Source organism: Mchenga conophoros, linkage group LG19 (genome assembly GCF_057382185.1).
Source record: "Mchenga conophoros isolate Kocher_MC1m ecotype Shallow Benthic linkage group LG19, M_conophoros_male_GT1.1, whole genome shotgun sequence".
In the NCBI taxonomy this organism is placed as follows: Eukaryota; Metazoa; Chordata; class Actinopteri; order Cichliformes; family Cichlidae; genus Mchenga; species Mchenga conophoros.
The window spans coordinates 23,116,177-23,135,163 of NC_140544.1; the positions used below are offsets into that span (position 1 = coordinate 23,116,177).

General features: G+C 40.8%; 1 protein-coding gene across 2 annotated transcripts; it reads left to right on the forward strand.

The window, feature by feature from the left end:
- Window positions 1–1,702: 1,702 nt before the first annotated feature.
- On the forward strand, window positions 1,703–17,353 carry keap1a (kelch-like ECH-associated protein 1a). 2 transcript variants are annotated; one of them, XM_085256925.1, is made up of 12 exons: window positions 1,703–2,119; window positions 7,018–7,876; window positions 10,087–10,286; window positions 10,377–10,533; window positions 11,409–11,501; window positions 11,674–11,820; window positions 11,959–12,065; window positions 12,782–12,911; window positions 13,250–13,446; window positions 15,062–15,267; window positions 15,750–15,926; window positions 16,534–17,353. In XM_085256925.1, the coding sequence occupies exons 2-12, from the start codon at window positions 7,664–7,666 to the stop codon at window positions 16,713–16,715; spliced, it is 1,809 nt and encodes a 602-aa protein (XP_085113051.1). In that variant the 5' UTR covers window positions 1,703–2,119; window positions 7,018–7,663; the 3' UTR covers window positions 16,716–17,353. The 2 variants fall into 2 exon arrangements, with proteins under 2 accessions (XP_085113051.1, XP_085113052.1); XM_085256926.1 differs by lacking the exon at window positions 1,703–2,119 and adding an exon at window positions 2,164–2,226.
- The last annotated feature ends 1,634 nt before the right edge of the window (window positions 17,354–18,987 follow it).

An 18,987-nucleotide genomic window follows, 5' to 3' on the forward strand; every position in this document is an offset into this window, starting at 1 on the left:
GCCTAAGAGTTCAGGCTGAATAAACGTACTGAGAATTGTACAAACTCTTGTTTTTGCCTCATGTCCTGCACTTTCATTTGCATTTCCATGTTTCAATGACCTGTTTCTCAATTTCCTAGAAAATAGAATGACATGAGGGATAGTCCAATGACCCGAAAAACCCTGATAAGCCACTTCCAGAATCTCCCCTGTTGTGTTTTTTTCTCCTATGATACCATACAAGATACCCAAACAATTTATCATTTTAATGCCTTGTTAGGACTCCAGAGATTGTTTTGTGCTATTTAGAAGAGTCCGATCATGGACTTGCTAAGGGTAAGCCTAATTGTTTGAAGCACATTAAAATATCAATTATCTATTTCTCTATGCAGACTGGTTCTTTTTATCATGGCACACATTCTTTTTCTTGAACTAGGCTGAGGTACATTGACCTCTTTCTGTGTTCAAAAGACTCAGAAAACAAAGGAGAGCATTATAAAAACTGGAAAGTCATTTAACAGGCGTCATCACACTTGCTAGAGAATTCTTTTCTTTCTTACTTGTGTCCAAACATATTGTTGTCCTTACACTTCTGTGAAACAATGGTCCTTTCTTCTTGGGACAGCTCTGTCGTCACACATACAGTTGTGGACAGCGGTTTACACACTCATCATGGGCATGAAGGTCAGCTTTGGGCTTTGAATGATTTCTTTGAACTGTTCTTTTTCCAGGGTGGACTGAGTGCATACCACAACAAGTTGCACCTCAACCAAAAACATTTGGGAACTATCAACAAGTTTCTGGTACTTCTGGCTGGATATTTAATCACTCTTCTTGATTCTGAATAGGAATGAGGCTGGGGCTTTGGGAAGGCCATTCAATAACCTTAATATTATCCTTCTGTATCCTTTCCAAAATCAGTTTTGATGTATATTTGGGATCATAGTCCTGCTAGAACACATAATCAAGTATCTCCTTTTCCACAAAGATCGTCTAAAACAGCCCAGACAAAATTATTGTCAACCCTTACATGGGGTGACATGTGGACATTTCATTTCAATCAGACAAGCATGAAAAAGACAAAAGAAATAACCCCAAGCATGGTTAAAGTAAAGGCTTAAATAACCTCTGTCTCTGTGCTGACAGTTAAATTATCAGGAAGTATAAAGTCAACGAGTCCACAACCACCTCAGCTAGACGGGGAAAATAGAAACAAAAAACTGTCCACAGGCTGAACAGAGGGAAACCTTCAAAACAAGTTTCTAAGATTAAAGTAATCCTGAGGAATTATAGAGAATGGACACATAAAGGAGCTCGATAGCTCAAAAAGCATGCAGGTTTTTTTCTGTTTTTTGTATAGATGTAACAAATGACATCCTTTTTTGATATGACATATCTTAGCATAACATAACGACGCAGGGATTTATTGAAACTCAAAGCCTGCATCTAATAGCGCCAAAGAATAAAGAAAACAGCTGACCATTCTACCATGGGCCCTGATTTTAATCCATCTGAACGAACTGCAGGAAATGTTGTGGATTTCCTCTGCAGCTCACTCTCCTGAGAGAGAGAGAGAGAGAGAGAGAGAGAGTGTGTGTGTGTGTGTGTGTGAGTTTCGGGTTGTTGGATAAAAGATATGCTGTTGTTATTCTCGCTGAAGCGTGTTTCATCTGCGTAACTATTATCTAATTCCTGAAGCCGCTGTCCTGCCCCAGTCAAAGTTCAGTTTCACTTTGAGGAATGCGGCGTCCGACTAGTTGCCGTGTAGGTCTGAACATGCGTAGTTATTGCCCCGCACAATGTTTGCGGAGTGAAAAGTTGCAGTGTCATGTTGGTGTATATTCCTCCTCCCCCAACACCAGCACCACCAACAGCACTACAGCCTTTGGACGTCGGCCCTCAGCGACTCAGAGCATCGACGAAGTTCACAAGTGCACATTTGTCCCTTTGACGTGGAGGACGAGATATCAGCGGGTTTCCTGGTAGGACGGAGAGATCTGTGCAGAGAAACACCGGCGAACACTTATCGTGCTGATTGGGCAAGTCTTGCGTAACTTGTTTGAGTTGGCTTCTGTGTGAATGCGCCCCGTTCTCTTGCGACGGAGGAGTTTTAGCGGCTGCCGACCAGGTGTTTTTGTAGGTAAGTGAATCTGCAGCTGTTGGAGAATAAAACCAGCGCGGACGCGCCCTTCGGTTGGGGGGAGAGAGGAAAGGGGGATCGCTGTGATGTGTTTAAAGACGGTTCTCGTGAGTTTGTGATCCTCCAGCAGCACTCCTGACATCACTATTCCGACATTAGCAACGTTCACGGACAGGCTGATCCCTCGGCTGGGGTAGTTTGTACGGTTCTTGTTGAGCAGTGGAGTTTATTTCCTCTCCTGGTGCGCAGACTCTTAAAGGGGAATTGAAACGTTTGCTTTGTCGCCTTTGCATGCTGAGCGCTGAATGCTGCTGCTGTTGTGCCTTTTATTTGTTTTTGGTTTTGCAGATAAAATCAAATATATTTTGACTAAATTGCAAAATTCAAATAGAATCCGGTGGAATTTTGTTTAGGCGGTTTGATTTTAAAAAGTTGTTTATTGTTCAGGACCAGTCAAACGTAGGGATATTTACTTGATATTAGTTCTCTAAATCATTCTTTTGACGCAAGAAAATGTTAAAGAGGTCTCTATTGCTGTGCTTCTGCATTTTAAACGCAGATCCGGTGGCCATAGTTCGTTTTCTTGATTCGTTTATTCAGAAAAAGCTAACAGTCCCCAGACCAGTTTTAAATCATATAAAAAATAAAAATGTTGTCGACCTTTTAAAAAGGAAATTCCATAAAATGAATAAAAGTAGATACAATTTTTAAAGAAATAACTGTAGTTCAATTTCCCGTTGAGTAATTAATTGAATAAGGGAATGATAAATGCAAGTTTGTTGATTAATTTGCGAATTTTATAATAAGAAGAAGATGAAAGGGGGGAAAGGCTACACAAGTCCCAAAAGAGCATGCTTTTTAGGATAACAAGCTATTTTCCTACACGTTCCACAACAGGCTTGATGTGTATTTATTGTTTCTGTCTCTGGTTGAATGGCACACACAAATAAATTGTAGCTCTTTTTCAAATATTTTAGGCTGTGTAGCACTTGGCCAGGGTTTCTGTTTATTGAACTTCCTTACAAGAAGCTTGGGAACTACTTATTTCCTAAATTTCACCACCTCCAGTGTGTCAACTGTTTTTCCTCTAAAGGGGGGGAATGTGATCAGTGCTCTCTGTTCACCAGCAAGATTACACAAAATATCTTAGGCTGAATGTCATGACACTCGCTAAAGCGTGGGAGTGCAAGCAAAGGGAGAACCTGTTCAGTTTAGCTGGAGATCTGCATCCCTCTCAAATGTGAGAAATGAGGCACTGGTGTTGTCTGATTTTCTAAATGATGTCCATTAGACTCTTTAATAGGTCAAATACACATTAACGCAGATATCTAATCCACCAATCAAATGGCAGAAGCTTGGTGCGTTCGGGCATCTAGACATGGTCAAACTGAAGTTCAAAGCGAGCATCAGATTGGGGGGGGGAAAGGTGATTTAAGTGACTTTGAACGTGGTGTGGTTATTGGTGGAGATAGGTTGGTCTGAGTATTTCAAAAACTGCTGATCTGCTGAGATTTTCCACTCAACCATCTTTAGGTTTTTCACAGAATGGTCAGGAAAAAGGATGATGTCCAGTGAGCGTGAGTCTTCTCTGCCTTGTTGATTCAAGAGGAGAATGGCCAGACTACTTCGAACTGATAGGAAAGCAACAGTAACTCAAATAAAAATAACATAGCAACTGTGTAGAGGTGCTATCTTATCCAGAGAGAGAGAGAGAGTACACATTAAATGAATGATCACATCTGGAAATAGGCCTACTTCCTTTGGTTTAGGTGAGGGTGCTCTGTGCAGAAAGCAGGATACATGGCATTCACTTCCTTGGACAGTTACCTGCACTGTTCACACATAGGTGCAATCGAACATCGCACGGACATTGGTTAGACTTTGTGTTATCACATGCACTGGTCTACAAAATTCAAGCTTGCACAGCGGAACTTGCTTACGAGTGGGTTTTTTTTTTTTTTTTTCTTCCTTGTTGGGCTGTTATGGCTGAGTTAACAGATGTTTCAATTTTTTAAAACACTACAATCATCCCGTGGCATTCAACTCCAGTCTTCCTCTTTTTTTCCTTTTCTTTTTTTTCAGAAAATGTGCTTTTGTCATCATCAACATTTGTCTCGAGAAAAGTCAATGGTGACACGAAAGATGACACAGCAGAGGCGCTTTTGTCACTACTGTTACAAAACATTTCGAAGGATGTGCACTCATTACAGCTCAGCAGTTTAGGACGATATTTATTTCAGTTTTAATCTGTTTAAAAAGGTCGTTTTGAAATAAGTAATTCAATAACATTTCTAAACAGGAAATTTGCCATAAGTGCTGACTGCACCAGTTACTCTACTGTTCGGGATGTACGGAAGCAATCTGTAAATGGTTAACTGTCTGCCCCATTTGTTTCTTCTCAGAAATTCTGCACTAAGAATGGCGTGTGATTTATGAAAAGCAAACTCATCTGCAGCCGGAATCAGTGGCTTCAATGCTTCTCTTTGTTTTTAGTGTCAAAAGTATGATATCATCTGACAAAAAACTGCTTTTAAAGAAAAAGGAAGAAAGAAACTCCTTAAATCAAATTGAGATATTTGATTTAAGGAGTTTCTAAATGCAACTAAACTAAACTGCACTCCCACTGCGGTGCTACCGGTGAGGACCTCGGTCAAACAGAACCTTCATATCTAGCTAGAATCAATAAACTGGTCAGACCAAGTGTCATATCAGCGTTACTGTTTTACTCCCTCCTCAAGTGGACTTCCCCCTCTTATCTTTTTTTTTTCTCCATCATTTTACTGTCATCAGTGTGTGCTTCCCTGAAAATCTCATTTTTTCTGCCCTACCCCCCCTTTGTCTGACACATTGGGTCATATGACCAGCAAGCAGGCTGACTAACTGTAGGCTGAGATGTGAGGTAGCTGGTGGCTGAGTAGATTTAATTGTGCAGCTCTGCAAATCCCCTTATCTCTAAACCACCTTTTGCTTTGACTTAAAAAAAAAAAATCTTCCAAAATGTGTGTGGCAATAGTATTTTAATTATGCACGCGTGTTGCCAAAAAGCTGCAAATGATGACATTTTGCATATAATAGTCAAAAGGATCTTGCATGGTTTAGCCTTCAGCGGGGCCTTGATTTGTCCGCCTTAATGCTTACATGTTTAATGATTCCAAGGGTTCTCACACAGACAAATGCACTATATCTACCAGGCAAGATAACAAAAGTCCTTTCTTCATCTCCACCTCATGAGCTGATTTGTTTTGCTTCAAGCTGGAGCAGCAGCAACTGACGCTGGCATGCAGGAGATTTTACTGTTTGCTTGACAAGTAGCTGATCAAGGTGTGCTGTTCTGCATAAAGACGTGTGCTACAAAATAATTGTTTTTGTCTTTTATTTACTTGCATTTTTTCATAATTTGACAGCTTAATGCATTAATTCTTCTAATTATCTTTAAACCTGTTACACAAAACCTTTTGCATATCTCTTACATAAGACGTAAATAAGTTTGTAAGTTGAGAGGACACCCTGTAGCAAAAACAAAACTTTGGGCAAACAAATTGGCCTCCAGACGAATGGCAGTCACTCACGCTTCCACCATTGCTTGGTCTTTAGTGTCAGTGATTTCAGTGAGGCAAATGCCTGATGTTGGAGCTTACTGACCAGACCTCGTCCAAGTTTCTGATTTTAGATTAATTCTGATAGGGTATGGCCACACCTAAGGCTTTTTCGCTATCTGTTTGATAGGTTTATTTTGGGCTGCTGCCCCCGCGACCCGGCCCCGGATAAAGCGGATGAAGATGGATGGATGTTTATTTTGGTTTATCAGGCTAATCAAAAATATAGCGAACTTAAACATTACAACTTAAACATTTAAATCGCATATTGAGAGTTTCAGTGAAAGATGCGAAATGCAAGTTCGATTTTTTTGAGCCTCTCAAACAGGGAGCTATGTATAAAAATGAACAATTCCTGAATAGTTAATGCAAAATCTTTGGTGAACATCTTGAATTAAAGTCATAAATATGCACTTCAATCGAAGCTTAATGGTTTGATTTTAAATTTACTTAAATAGTGGATTAAAAAATACAAAACAAAATAAAATAAGCGTCATTCTCTGAACATGTATAGACCAATCTGGCAGGTCAGTATTACGTTAAAATAGCAAGATATACCACATACATCAAAATATGCAAGTTAAAAATTAGCATGTGCCTGATGACTCATTTGGATAGATCAAAGTTGCTTTTTTTTTTCTTTTAATAACTATATTTAATTATTATCCTCAGGTAGCATGATAAAAATCTATATATACTATAGGGGAAGCTGAAGGACTCTCACTCAGGCTTACTGGTGGTTCTAAACTGGTCATGGGTGTACCCCACCTCCTGCCCTGTGACAACAGTTTAAAAAAAGTTTAAGGACAATGATCACAATAGCTTGAAAGTCATTATCTGGTTGTGTAATTTCACTTCTCTTAAATATCAGTCCTAACAAATCTGTATTTAGCCAGATGTCACTCTATGAGGATAAAATATCACATTTAGTCATATGGAAGTCAAAAATGAAATCAAGCAATAGAAATTAAATAACACAAAAACAAAAAAGTACAAGGATAACTGGTTTATATGCAGACTGTTAACCTGCAGTTATGAAAATCTTAGAAGAAATCACAAACACAGTGATTATTTCCTCGGCTGAAAGCTGTGTCATAAAGCAGTTCGTCACAACACGTTTTTTTCGGATTCATTTGTAAGGAAGTGAAACCCACAGTGTGTCACAGTAACACACCCACATACGCATAAGAAAAAAATGCCATATCCGGAGATCTTGATTATATTTGCTTCTTTTTAAATCACTGAAAAACTCTCAGCTTTCCTAACACCCCCCCTCTCTCTGTTTTACCCTCTTCTCTCCAGGATAAGCATCACATGAGTTGAAGAAGAATCCCTGCTATGATACAACTGATTGCAGTTGCACACATGTGCCAACCGCTTCCTTTTTTCATGTAAAAACACTAAATGGCAGAAGACGTTGGAAAACGTCAGAATGGACTACTTTGAAAAGCCTGAATTCTTTCAAATCCGGACCAAAAGTAATTTCATGATCGTTGCTTTTGCTTTGGGAACTGTGTGACACAAATATTGTCAGTCATGTCAGATGGGGCAGGATACGTGGCTGAGCGAGCCTTATGTGGTTCACCGTCAGTTTACAAATACGGTTCCTTGCTGTATTTCTGCAGAGAAACGCATGACTTGAGCTTAATTTTTGCAGCATCTGGACATCTTACTTTGCCTGCTGGCTGTAGCAGTGATCACCGATGGAATGTACTATTACACAGGGGGTTGTCGACATGCTAAAAGACTATTTTTGTGTTGAATGTTTTTTGGCAAAATGGAGGAACTGAGGATACTTGCACACTGTAGCCTTTACCTACTGATGAGTTGAAGACCAAAGGAACTTTCTCTGTTGAAAGTTTGAATCCAATGGGATAAGAACTAAAAACGTTTGACTGTAAAAGACTGTATCACTGAAAAACTAGATCTAAAGTGCTTTCTCCCCATAATGCACTGCCCTAAAAAGAAGAAACGTCCAACATGCGACTCAGATTTCTCAGCTATTGTGGTTCCCTCTATGCGTGGGTCTGGATATCTTGACTACACCGTCGAGAACCATGCTTCAAGGGCCCTGAAGGCCATGGATGAGTTCCGGCAGAACGAACTGCTGTGTGATCTGGTGCTGCATGTCACATACAAGGAGAGGACAGTCGACTTCAAGGTAATGGGTCGTGTTTGAAGTTTTAGAATCATAGTGTAGTTTGTGTTGTTGGGTTATTTTTTTTTTTATGACAATTTAAATTTAATACAAAGGTCAGCATTTAAAAAGTGCTGCTGAAAAACAACACGCAGTGACAGCAAGTTTTTCCATTTACATTTTAGAAACTTGCAAAGTGCACGCCAAATATAATAAAAGGCTCTCGGACAAGTTAAATATATAAGAGAATAATTATTCAAAATGATTCATATTAATGTGAACCCATTTTTTTTAAAAGCGTAAATAAATTAAAAAAACAATTTGCAAATCTTATAAACCGCATTTTACTCACAATAGAACGCAGAAAACATCAAATGCTCAAACTGAGTAATTGGACCATTTGTAAGACGGTATTTTGAATTCGATGGCAGCAACATGTCTCTAAAAGAGGACAGGGCCATGTTTACCACAGTGTAGCATCACCTCTTCTTTTAACAACACTCATTAAGCCTCTGTGAGCTGAGGAGATCAGCTGCTGAACCTTTGGGAGATACCTTGTTCCATTCTTGTCTGATATAGATTCCACCTGCTCGTCAGTCTTGGGTCGTCTTTGTCATATTATCTCATTTCATGTTTTCAGTGCAGGCAGACCAGTGTAGCACCCAGACTCTTCTACTATGAAGCCATGCAGTTGGAATAGATTCCATATGCAGTTTCGCGTTGTCTCGCTGAAATATGCAAGCCCTTCCTAAAAAAGACGTCATCAGAATGGGAGCATATGTAACCTCTATACATCTTCCAGCATTGATGGTGCCTTGCCAGATGTTTGATCTGGCTATTTCACAGGCACTAATGCACCCTGATATCATCAGAGATCCATTAAAATGAGCTTTGGTCAAACGGGATGTGTGTGGATCATGTTCACATATGGTGCCTTTGCACTATCCAACCCCCCACCCCCAATACAAGAAGGTGTGGTACCACCTCTCTGTTTAAAAATTGTGAGTCTCTGTTCCTATGAGTATTACCCAGTAGGCAGGGGACGAGACATGCCCAGCTCTACCTGCTTCTCTGTCCTCCAAATGTCGTTCTTGCTTCCTTTGAAAGCATCCTTGCCAGGGTGGCCCTCTGGTCAAGCCCTCTACCTTCAGCCATACCTGTTATCAGCAGCTCTCCTCTAAATCCCTGCACTTCTTAGCCCAGTTAGTTAACATTTAGTGGTCTGGAAAAGTAGGCCCAGAGGATCTGTTAATTTTTAAGGCTAGAGTAACTTGTAAGAACCCCTTGAGCGATCTTATAATAATACACAGGTTTTAACCTTTACTTTTTCACAAGGGATTAAAAAGGAAATGTCCACAATTTAGACTTTTTGAATGCAGGATATTTAATTTACGCAATTTAGCAGTAGCAAAGCAAAAGCCAAATTAAATAAATTATACTTAATAATAATTACTTAAGTGATTTAATTAACAACTTTAATTAATTGCATGTTTGACTTTATAATATAACACGGAAAAAATGAGAAGAGGAAAAGCCAAGAAATATAAAAACCTATTCATGAGTCCAGAGTGTTCGGGCAGTGGTTGCTCCTCTGGCATTTCTTGCTGTAATTTCTAATTGTGGACTCCCAGGGCCAGATGTTTACTGCCTATCACAAAGAAACTAGAGCAAGAACAGCTTTGACTGTTCCTAGGAGCCCTCTTTTATCCTCTTTTGCTCTTTTTGGTGTCTACAATCTCCTTATTTTAAGTCACACCCTATTGCTTCTCACTCTCTCTGGGACATTTCACATACAAGATTTAAAGCCAAATTCAAACATCAAAACCACTCCATCACAATGGTTTCTTCTTTTCTATGTTGTACTTCAACGTGACCTATCATTAGCTCCATCACGAATGACTATTCAGTCACGTATGAATATACTTCCCTTCATGTCTCATGCAGTTTATGCTATTTTACTTCAGTGGGATTTATCATTAGCTCAGTCACTGGAGACACTAATCTGCCAAGGTCGAAGCTGAATCGCACTCACACACACAAAATCCACACATTAGAACAATTGTCATTACTCTAACTACGTTTCATTTTCAGCCTTTTGTTCTCCCAGTTCCAACTTCCTTTTTGTTGCTGCCGTCTAATTCAAAATGAGCTCATAATTTTTCTTGGATCGCTTGTCATTCAGTTGTTGAGCACATTTCCAGTGTTTCATTATCATCACAACCTTTTTCTTTCAGGTTCACAAAGTTGTGCTGGCCTCCTGTAGCTCCTACTTCAGAGCCATGTTTACCAGCAGCTTCAAGGAGTGTCACGCTTCGGAGGTCACCCTGCGTGATGTCTGCCCTGAGGTGGTCGGGAGACTTATTGACTTTGCCTACACCTCTCACATAACAGTGGGAGAAAAGTGTGTATTGCATGTGCTTTTGGCTGCTATGAGGTAAACATATTTTAGATCCAGACCACTGTGTTAAGTCATATTTTGAGGTGAAGACTATAATGCTCCTCTGCTTCTTTTACATCCTGCAAGGTATCAGATTGAGGATGTGGCAAAGGCATGCTGCGATTATCTGATTAAACACCTAGAGCCAGCTAACGTCATTGGTATCTCCCGCTTCGCTGAGGAGATCGGTTGCACAGAACTGCATCAACAGAGTCGGGAGTACATCAATACACACTTCAGTGAGGTAACAGCACATGCAACAGCTTTACGTGCAGTTATTATTATGAGAAACTGTGTCTTTTATCTCAAATTATTCTCGCGTAGCTAAAAAGAAGTTGAGCAGAGGGCCTATTTGCACCTAGGCAAATAGATCCACTTCTGTACTTATCAGCTGAGCCTATATCTGAGCCGGGTGCAACAGCCATACTTGGGTGCATTAAAATGCCTCTCTTAACATCTATTTTCTCTCAGAGACATCTGAACAAAACCTTGTGAAACAGCACCTTTTCTATCTGTGAGCACTGGCATAGCAGGCCAAACTCCACCCAAGGGTGGAGAGCATGCGAACAAGTCCAATCTGGCAGTAACCTGTTCTGAAGACTAACTAGCTGTAGGTAGTTCAGCCAACTCAGTGGGGATGATTTTGTTAAGGCAAAGCACAAGAACTGAGAGATAACTATGGTGATAGGTGAATATATGTGGACAGGCAGACATGGGGCAGTCTTATCCCACAGAATCATCACTGTGTTTTACTTGTCCCCACATAATTATGCACAGTTTAGAGACCCACCTCACTGGCTCGTGTTCTGTTTTGTTTCTGAGCGCTTTACATAACCGAAGAACTTTGACTCAGTGTCAGTTTAATGCTTACCCAAAACCGAGCTCCACATATCTGTCTGAGTCGAGAACAAATCGAGCCCCCCTGTCACTGCCAAGCCTTTTATGTTCTTTTTGCCAATACTTATTCTGACTTCTCCTGTTGCCTTTTTCATGAAATGATGGAATCTAGCTTTTTAGTTTCTCCCGCTGCCTCATACCTGTCGACTCACATCAATGGAAGTAATACTTAAAGTTGAAAAGTAAACTGAATAAAATCCAAATGCTGCATCTGTCTTGAAGGTGACCAAAGAAGAGGAATTCTTCAGTCTTACTCACTGCCAGCTGCTGGAGCTCATCAGTCAGGACAGTCTCAAGGTGCTCTGTGAGTCTGAGGTGTGTGACCCTAAAATAAAAATCTGAAATCTGATTGAGAGCCATACAACAGGCATTTCATTCACAAATGGTATTCATTCAAAAATATACTTAAATGAATCTCCTGTTAGATTCTCTATTAGACATAAATAACAAATTGTGCATTAATATATTTGAATAAAATCCACATCAGGTGTATAAAGCCTGCACAGACTGGGTACGCTGGGATATGGAGAGCAGAGCCCCCTATTTGCATGCCCTCTTGAATGCAGTTCACATCTATGCGTTGCCGCCTAAGTTCCTGAAGAACCAGCTGCTGTCCTGTCCCATCCTCAGCAAGGTAAACCACAGCTGCACTTATAAAAACTAGTATGCTATTTTGGTATCAAAGTGTAAAAGAAAAAAAAAAAAAGCCATATGACCCATTTTTTTTTCCCATATATTTTTTATTTTATTTTGTGTCCTATCTTAATTTTAGGCTAATTCCTGTAAGGACTTCCTGTCCAAAATCTTCCAGGATATGACCCTGAGGAAGCTTCCTCCTGCTCCTAATCGGGGAACTCAGTTTATCTACGTGGCCGGCGGGTAGTTATCAAACACTGTGTATGCTCAGCAAACATGTGTGACTGGCTGCAGCAAATATTTTGAGATTCTGATTGTCATATATTAATCATTATTATCAGACAATACACTATCGTGGTAATGAGCTCAGACTGTGTTTTATCAAGAATTCAGAAAGTTGCTCAGTCTGCCATCTGGTGACTGTTGAGCAGGTTACACAGTCTGTCTTCCTTGCAGAGTAGCCCTGCTTTTTGGGCTCCTATCCATCATAGAAAAATCTGTTTTTCGACTTGGTGTTATCATAAGAGAAATCATCCTGTCTGCGTAAACTTCTAACTGATGATTGAGCTGTATTGACTTTTTTTTAATGATCATGTTGTTCTGTTTTCATAGACCTGTTTTATGGGATGATGCTGTTGTGGAAACACAGACACAATCATAGCAATCAGTGCGTATTGACATAAGGAAGAGCAGATAATGACTGGAGTATTATTTTCACATTTCCTACTTATTAAGACTAAATTTTGAGACCAGCTTTGCATGCATACATGAATCACCATATTATATCTTTGGCATTTGTGCCTCTATATGACAAGATCCTTTATATCCTTTTTAACCTTTATACAAATAACAAACAAAGGATTCAAAGTTATGTCACAAGCTCTCATGAAAAGCTGTTTATTTACTCTGGACATTCATCTTAGTAACTAGCCAGTCACTACTTTCTTTTGTCTGTTCAGATACCGGCAGCATTCTCTGGCATCCATGGAGGCCTACGATCCAAGGAGGAATATTTGGATAAAACTGGCTGACATGGGGACGCCATGCAGTGGTCTGGGAGCCTGCACACTGTTTGGACTGCTCTACACTGTATGTTGCATCAGTTATCATACGGTCAATGAAATGAGCTTTAATTTGTGAACAACACGCAGAGATCAGATACAATGCAGTAAACTCAGAGTTACTCTTGCTGGACTCTTTATTCAGTACACCTGCTCAAGTCCACGTAAATTAAAATATGTAATGAGCCAATCACATGTCAGCAGCTCAATGCAGTTATGGAGATAAACATGGTCAAAACCACCTAATGAAATTCATATCAAGCATCAAAAAAGTGTTCTTAATGAAGTGGCCAGTGAGTGCGATTTCTGGGTTGTTTTTCTTTTCACTTTTCTCAACATAAACTTTTAAAGTGTTCTTAAACGCAGGTTGGAGGCAGAAACCTGTCGCTTCAAACCAACACAGAGTCCAACGCCCTGAGCTGCTACAACCCCATGACCAACCAGTGGAGCCAGCGAGCCTCCCTCAACATCCCCAGGAACCGGGTCGGGTTGGGCGTGGTGGATGGCTGCGTCTATGCTGTCGGAGGCTCCCAGAGCTCGATACACCACAACACGGTGGAAAAGTGAGACATCTCTGTGCTGTTATTTGACGATTTATGTCTTTAACTCGACACTCGAGAAGTAATTTGACTTCATTAAAGTTGTGTTTAATAAGCTGAATGTGGAAGCACAGATTTTCTTTTTAAGATGCAGATTTTTAGAAGCGCAGTTACCTCGGCGCACGTATGGGGACTGCCACCAGAGAGATTAAATGAATGGCTGCTATTCAAGCTAAAGAGCAGTCAAGAATTTGCTGGTATTCCTCTTAGCCTAATTAGACATCATAACATCAAAAACATGAGGTCGTTCAAAACATGTACAGACAAACTTCTTAGGAATGTAGATCTGGTTGCGTATACTTTACCTCTCGTTGCCGCGAGAAGGAGATATAATGCTTTCATGTAGGTTAGATTACTAACAGAAAGTCTCAAGAATGGCACTTTCTATTGATATTATTAGCTTTCTACTTCAAGTGTGACCTTAAACACTTTTTTAATAGATTGAAATGTAAAACTGTCTTAAAGATGCTAGTCAGCAGAGAATTATTAGAGCTCATCAGAAACCAGTTGGAAATCTTCTTCTGAGAAGCTGCTAAATATAATGAAAGCTGATAAAAGTATTGAGATGAAAACTGAAAGTGTAACACATCAAAGGAGACGAGAGCATTTATAGTAATCGGTGTTGGCAGCAACGGCTCTTCTCCCGAGGATGCTTCCCAAACGAATGCAAGCAACATGCCGGAGACTCGGCGGGGAGTCGTACCTCCTTGCTCCTAATTTGCCGCTGTTGCGCACCTCGCTGTAGATGCAGAAATTTTAGTGATCATAGTGCAGGGCCAATGTCACAATGTCAGAGGGAAGAGCGACTTGAATTTAGTGCTGCTTTTTTCTAAGGCGCGTTCCGAACATTAAAGGACAGGTGATGCAATATAAGCCACACTCCTATCAGCAGTTTTCAGCTGGAATACGACCAGTGCCAGCAACTGTGCCAACACGCTTTTAATCATTAACCAGTCAGAGTACAAGAAGTCCCGTCTGCTCATGTTGATTGTTTCTTGTTGTCATGCCTTCCATTATTTGCCTATGCAAAGAGTCCTGTGGGTTGTTATGCAAGAAATATATAGATCTAAATAAATATATTATTTCTGCTGAGAGCTAGACATGAAGATTGATATAGCTCTTGCATCTTGTTGGTAAATTACTTTAGAGGTGCTGGTAGGCAGGGTTTTTGCTTTCTTTTTTTCCCCCCATCCTTGGATTGAGCAGCTGTTTCCTCCTGCTGCCACTCTTTATCCCAAGCTGTCTTTATATTAATTCAGCCGGTTTTCTCCAAGGACACGACTGGACTTTCTTGTCTCTCTGTACGCTCACTGGTGTTGCGATAGCTTTGGCTTCAAGTACAGCTTCTTCATAGTTGCCAAACATGGTTGCCAGCTTAACCTAATCCACTTAAAGTTGACTGCTCGTGTAGACCGAGAGAGTTGCCGCGCGCAGCTGCTTCGCACCGAATCGGTTTAAAGTTTGCGGCGCTGATACATTAATTTAATTATGTCAATTGACTAATATGTAATATCATTAGGAGTTGTCAACAGATTATCATTGCACTAAGTGCTCTGCACAAATGCTGTTTGGTTTGCAGGTGGGATCCCGAGTCTAATCGCTGGACCTTTGTTTGTCCAATGTCGGTTGCTCGCCTGGGAGCCGGCGTGGCGGTGTGCGGGGGGGCCCTGTATGTAGTGGGGGGCTATGATGGACAGAACCGCTGGAACACAGCTGAGAAATATCAGCCTGACACTAACACCTGGCAACAGCTGGCTCCCATGAATACTATACGCAGCGGACTAGGTGAGTTTGTGGGCATTTCTGGCTCTTATGAGAAGCAGGTTTAGACACATTTAGTGTTTACCATTTTCACGCTTATCTTTAGTACTCTCACATAGTCTTTACTTTTTCTGACCTTTGCCCAAAATAAGGTTTCAGGCAGCTTAGTATAAAACAGGAAACAGAGGGACAGCACTAACTTTGTGCTCTCCCAAGATAATAAAATCTGACCTATCAGCACCTCAAAAAGTCACTAAGTAACATGTTATTTTTCCACTGCTCTTGCCTAACAAACAGCCCAATGTAAAACTGCAACCTGCTCTTTTTTTTTTTTTTTTTTTTTTTTTTTTTACACGTCTGCCTTTGTACAGATTAAAATAATTCAGATTTCTGTTAAGATGACTGTAATCATGAGAGTTGTTTCAGTCTTCTCGTCTGATGTTCTCCAAGAAACTCTGGCATGTTTATGTTGCAAATTTCATTTTTTGTGTTGTTTGTGCTTGCAGGTTTGGTGTGTGTGAACTCTTACCTGTATGCTATAGGAGGCTATGATGGGCAGAGCCAGCTGGCCACTATGGAACGCTACAACATAGCCAGGAATACGTGGGAGCAGAGGGCCTCGATGCAGTACTCTCGCAGCGCACATGGAGTCACTGTCCACCAGGGACGCATCTTCGTCTTCGGTCAGTCGGGTTTCTAATGCTTGGTATTAAGCACATTATACAACTTCATGAATCTGAAGCGATGAGTGAAAAATGTTGCTCTTATCAGTGTCATTAATGTTTACAGGATAATATATCTGTAATAAACGCTTCCACGATTTCTACTGAGTGTTGCAACACACACTTCTAAATACTGACTACTTAAGTAATTAAATCCCTCTCATTGACCGGTAGGCAGATCAGTAGGTGCTGCTCTGTTACCCTAGAGTGAGCTGCACTCTGTTTTCTTCCCAATCTGGCTCATTGACTCAGTGTTATTTAATAAAATGAAGTTAAGCGTGGTTCCGATGCTTATAGTAAACTCATATGCAGCTGGCGAATTAAATATCACATTGGGAGGAACTCATAACTGCAATCTTTTTTCTTTTTTTTTCTTTTTTTTTTAAAAGGAAAAGTTTTCTTTAAAATCTGTTTTGTAAATTAGTTCTGAAATCGCAAATAAACCCCCTAAAGACAGAATAATTAATAATTATTTATTGATGCAAATGTTTGCTAATCATTGTGTGTGTGTGTGTGTGTGTGTGTGTGTGTGTGTGTGTGTGTGTGTCCGTCCGTCCGTCCCACTTAGGAGGTTTTAACCAACACGGCTTTCTGTCCAGCGTTGAATGCTACTGTCCCGATAGAAATGAATGGACATGTGTCACAGACATGCCCGTTGGACGCAGCGGCATGGGCGTCGCTGTTACCATGGAGCCCTGTCCCGGGAGCCTGCCTGAGGAAGATGAAGAAGAGGGAGACGCCATGGGATGAGGATGGAATCTGTTGAAGTCTCAAGTGCTGAATACACTTCCAAGTGGTGCTGCTTTTCAACAGGGGGCTGTGCATTAAATGACGATATTTCCAAATAAAAACAGCTATCCCCCCACCCGAACTGATCTCGGTTACACTGTGGAACACTGCAGATATTGACTATATGGGGACTTTGAAGAGGAAGGAATATATTTCTACATCTGCTGGGGATCAAGTGATGCAGTCAGTATATGATCGCGGCCTTGCAATCAACAAGGTGCTACTGAATTAATTACTATTTAATTAAATATTGTTCTTAACTTCTTTTTAACTCCTCAGTGTTTTGTTTAGAAGGCGAACTTATTTCTAGTTCCTCTCTACATTTGACTTCTTCATTTTGTTTCACCCAAAGCTGCCTTTTTGTTTTTAAAAAAAAAATTTTTTGCAATTAGTACACTCTGTTTCTGAAAATAAATAAATCAAATGTGTAAATGACAAAAATATTAATCATTTGCATTTCCTCATTTGCCAATTTGTTTCACTTCTTGTGTTCTCATCGGGGACTCGTGCAGCTGCGGTAGGTAACAGCAGATGCACCACCACTAGATGGTGGAATAGGTCCAATAAAAACTGTGCACCGCAACAAAAATGTCTTCTCTGGATGGACGTGCAAACGAACTCCTGTGACACTGACAGTTTAGATATGACAAAGGCTTTTTGGCTCTAAATCGACATACAGCCACCCGCCCAGGACTAAGGTATGCGAGCACTACGAGGAGTAATATCCCACTTTGATAAAGAGTATGTGTCCATGTTTTATGGCTCACAATAGTTAGAGCTAACCTGCAGAACCCTCACAAAGCCTTTATCCCAGCATTTCACAAGACAAGGCGCTGGAGTCTATACAGCATTAGTCATCGACCACAGACGTCACTTGCGTGTTTACCTATCTCTGCACTACTGTGCTCTATCTCCTCCATGGCTCACCTGCAATTATCCCAGCAGGTTACCAAAAAAAAAAAAAAGACTATCCCAGACAGAGCTGTTATTCAAAAACAATAATCATGTTTTCTCATGAGATTTATGAAAAACCAACAAAGGGAAGAAATAAAATGTTCACATGTGTATTCTGTTGATTTCCTGAAATAACAAATGGACAGGTGATTATTGTTCTCATGTTTGTCTCCCTTTGAATGGACCTCAGATGTCAAACTCGCACGCGTTCATTATTGACAGAGCAACCTGTTGGGTAATGAACAGAGATGGAGTAGGGGTGGAGGGAAAGTGTTGCGCGTCCGGGCCTCAGTGCGAGCGGAGACATATGAGGGAGAAGAATGGCTCTTACTCACTACTTAAACCCCTGCGCCACACCAAGTGAGTCACATGGCGAACGCATGACGTAGGAGCCTCATACACATTGGATACACCCGTGTGTGTCCACACCACAAGCGCAATTCTTTTGCTTTATCTGTCACACAATCACATATGCGTGTGTGTGTGGACACTCATGCAAAACAAAGCTGGCTGTCTCTCATTCACAGGCTGTGGAAACAGATTTGCCTCAATGTGTTCATTGTCTCATGAGGGGAGGGGGAATAAAGAAAGAGATGTAGCACTGTACAGCAGGGAGATTTGTCTCCCATAGAGAGTTAGTGGAGGAAAATTAGTACGCACACAGATACAAGTCCGTCTTTTGCGCGCTCGCTGCACTAACGCCAAACAGTTGCACAACCCCAAGAGGAACTGCTAGGGGAGGGAATCTCAGTCTGATAAAACATGGGTGATGTGCTCACTGAAAAAGGCAGCAGCAAAGTGATAAGAACTGTAAAAACGGTTTTGCTCAATTATTATTTTGTCCTTCCCCACCACTAGCACCCATACCCAGAAAGAGCTGGTGAGGGGTGTCTTTATTATGCCAACAAAATCTACTTTGGCCATAAAAACATAGGTCCCAAGCCCTTTAAAATAAAGGTCCAGAGTTAAGGAATTTAGTGTTGTGTTGAGAATGCAGATTCATTGTGAAGAACACCTGAACTGATCATCAGTCACTGCATAACATAGCTGGCAACTGCGCAGCATGCTGAAGGTCCGTGTTAGATTAAAGAGTCTACAGGAGCTTAGAAATGCTTCAAGTAATGTAACACAGAGCTGGGGTTTTTTTTAAGTCTGTTCAGGGTGAAGGAAGCCTGAAGGGGCCGAAGCAGCCTGTTCCATCACTGAGTATTACAATAAGGCTTATCCTGTTTGATATGGCTTATTCGGCCTTATTCAGATCCGCACGCAGGCAGGAGGC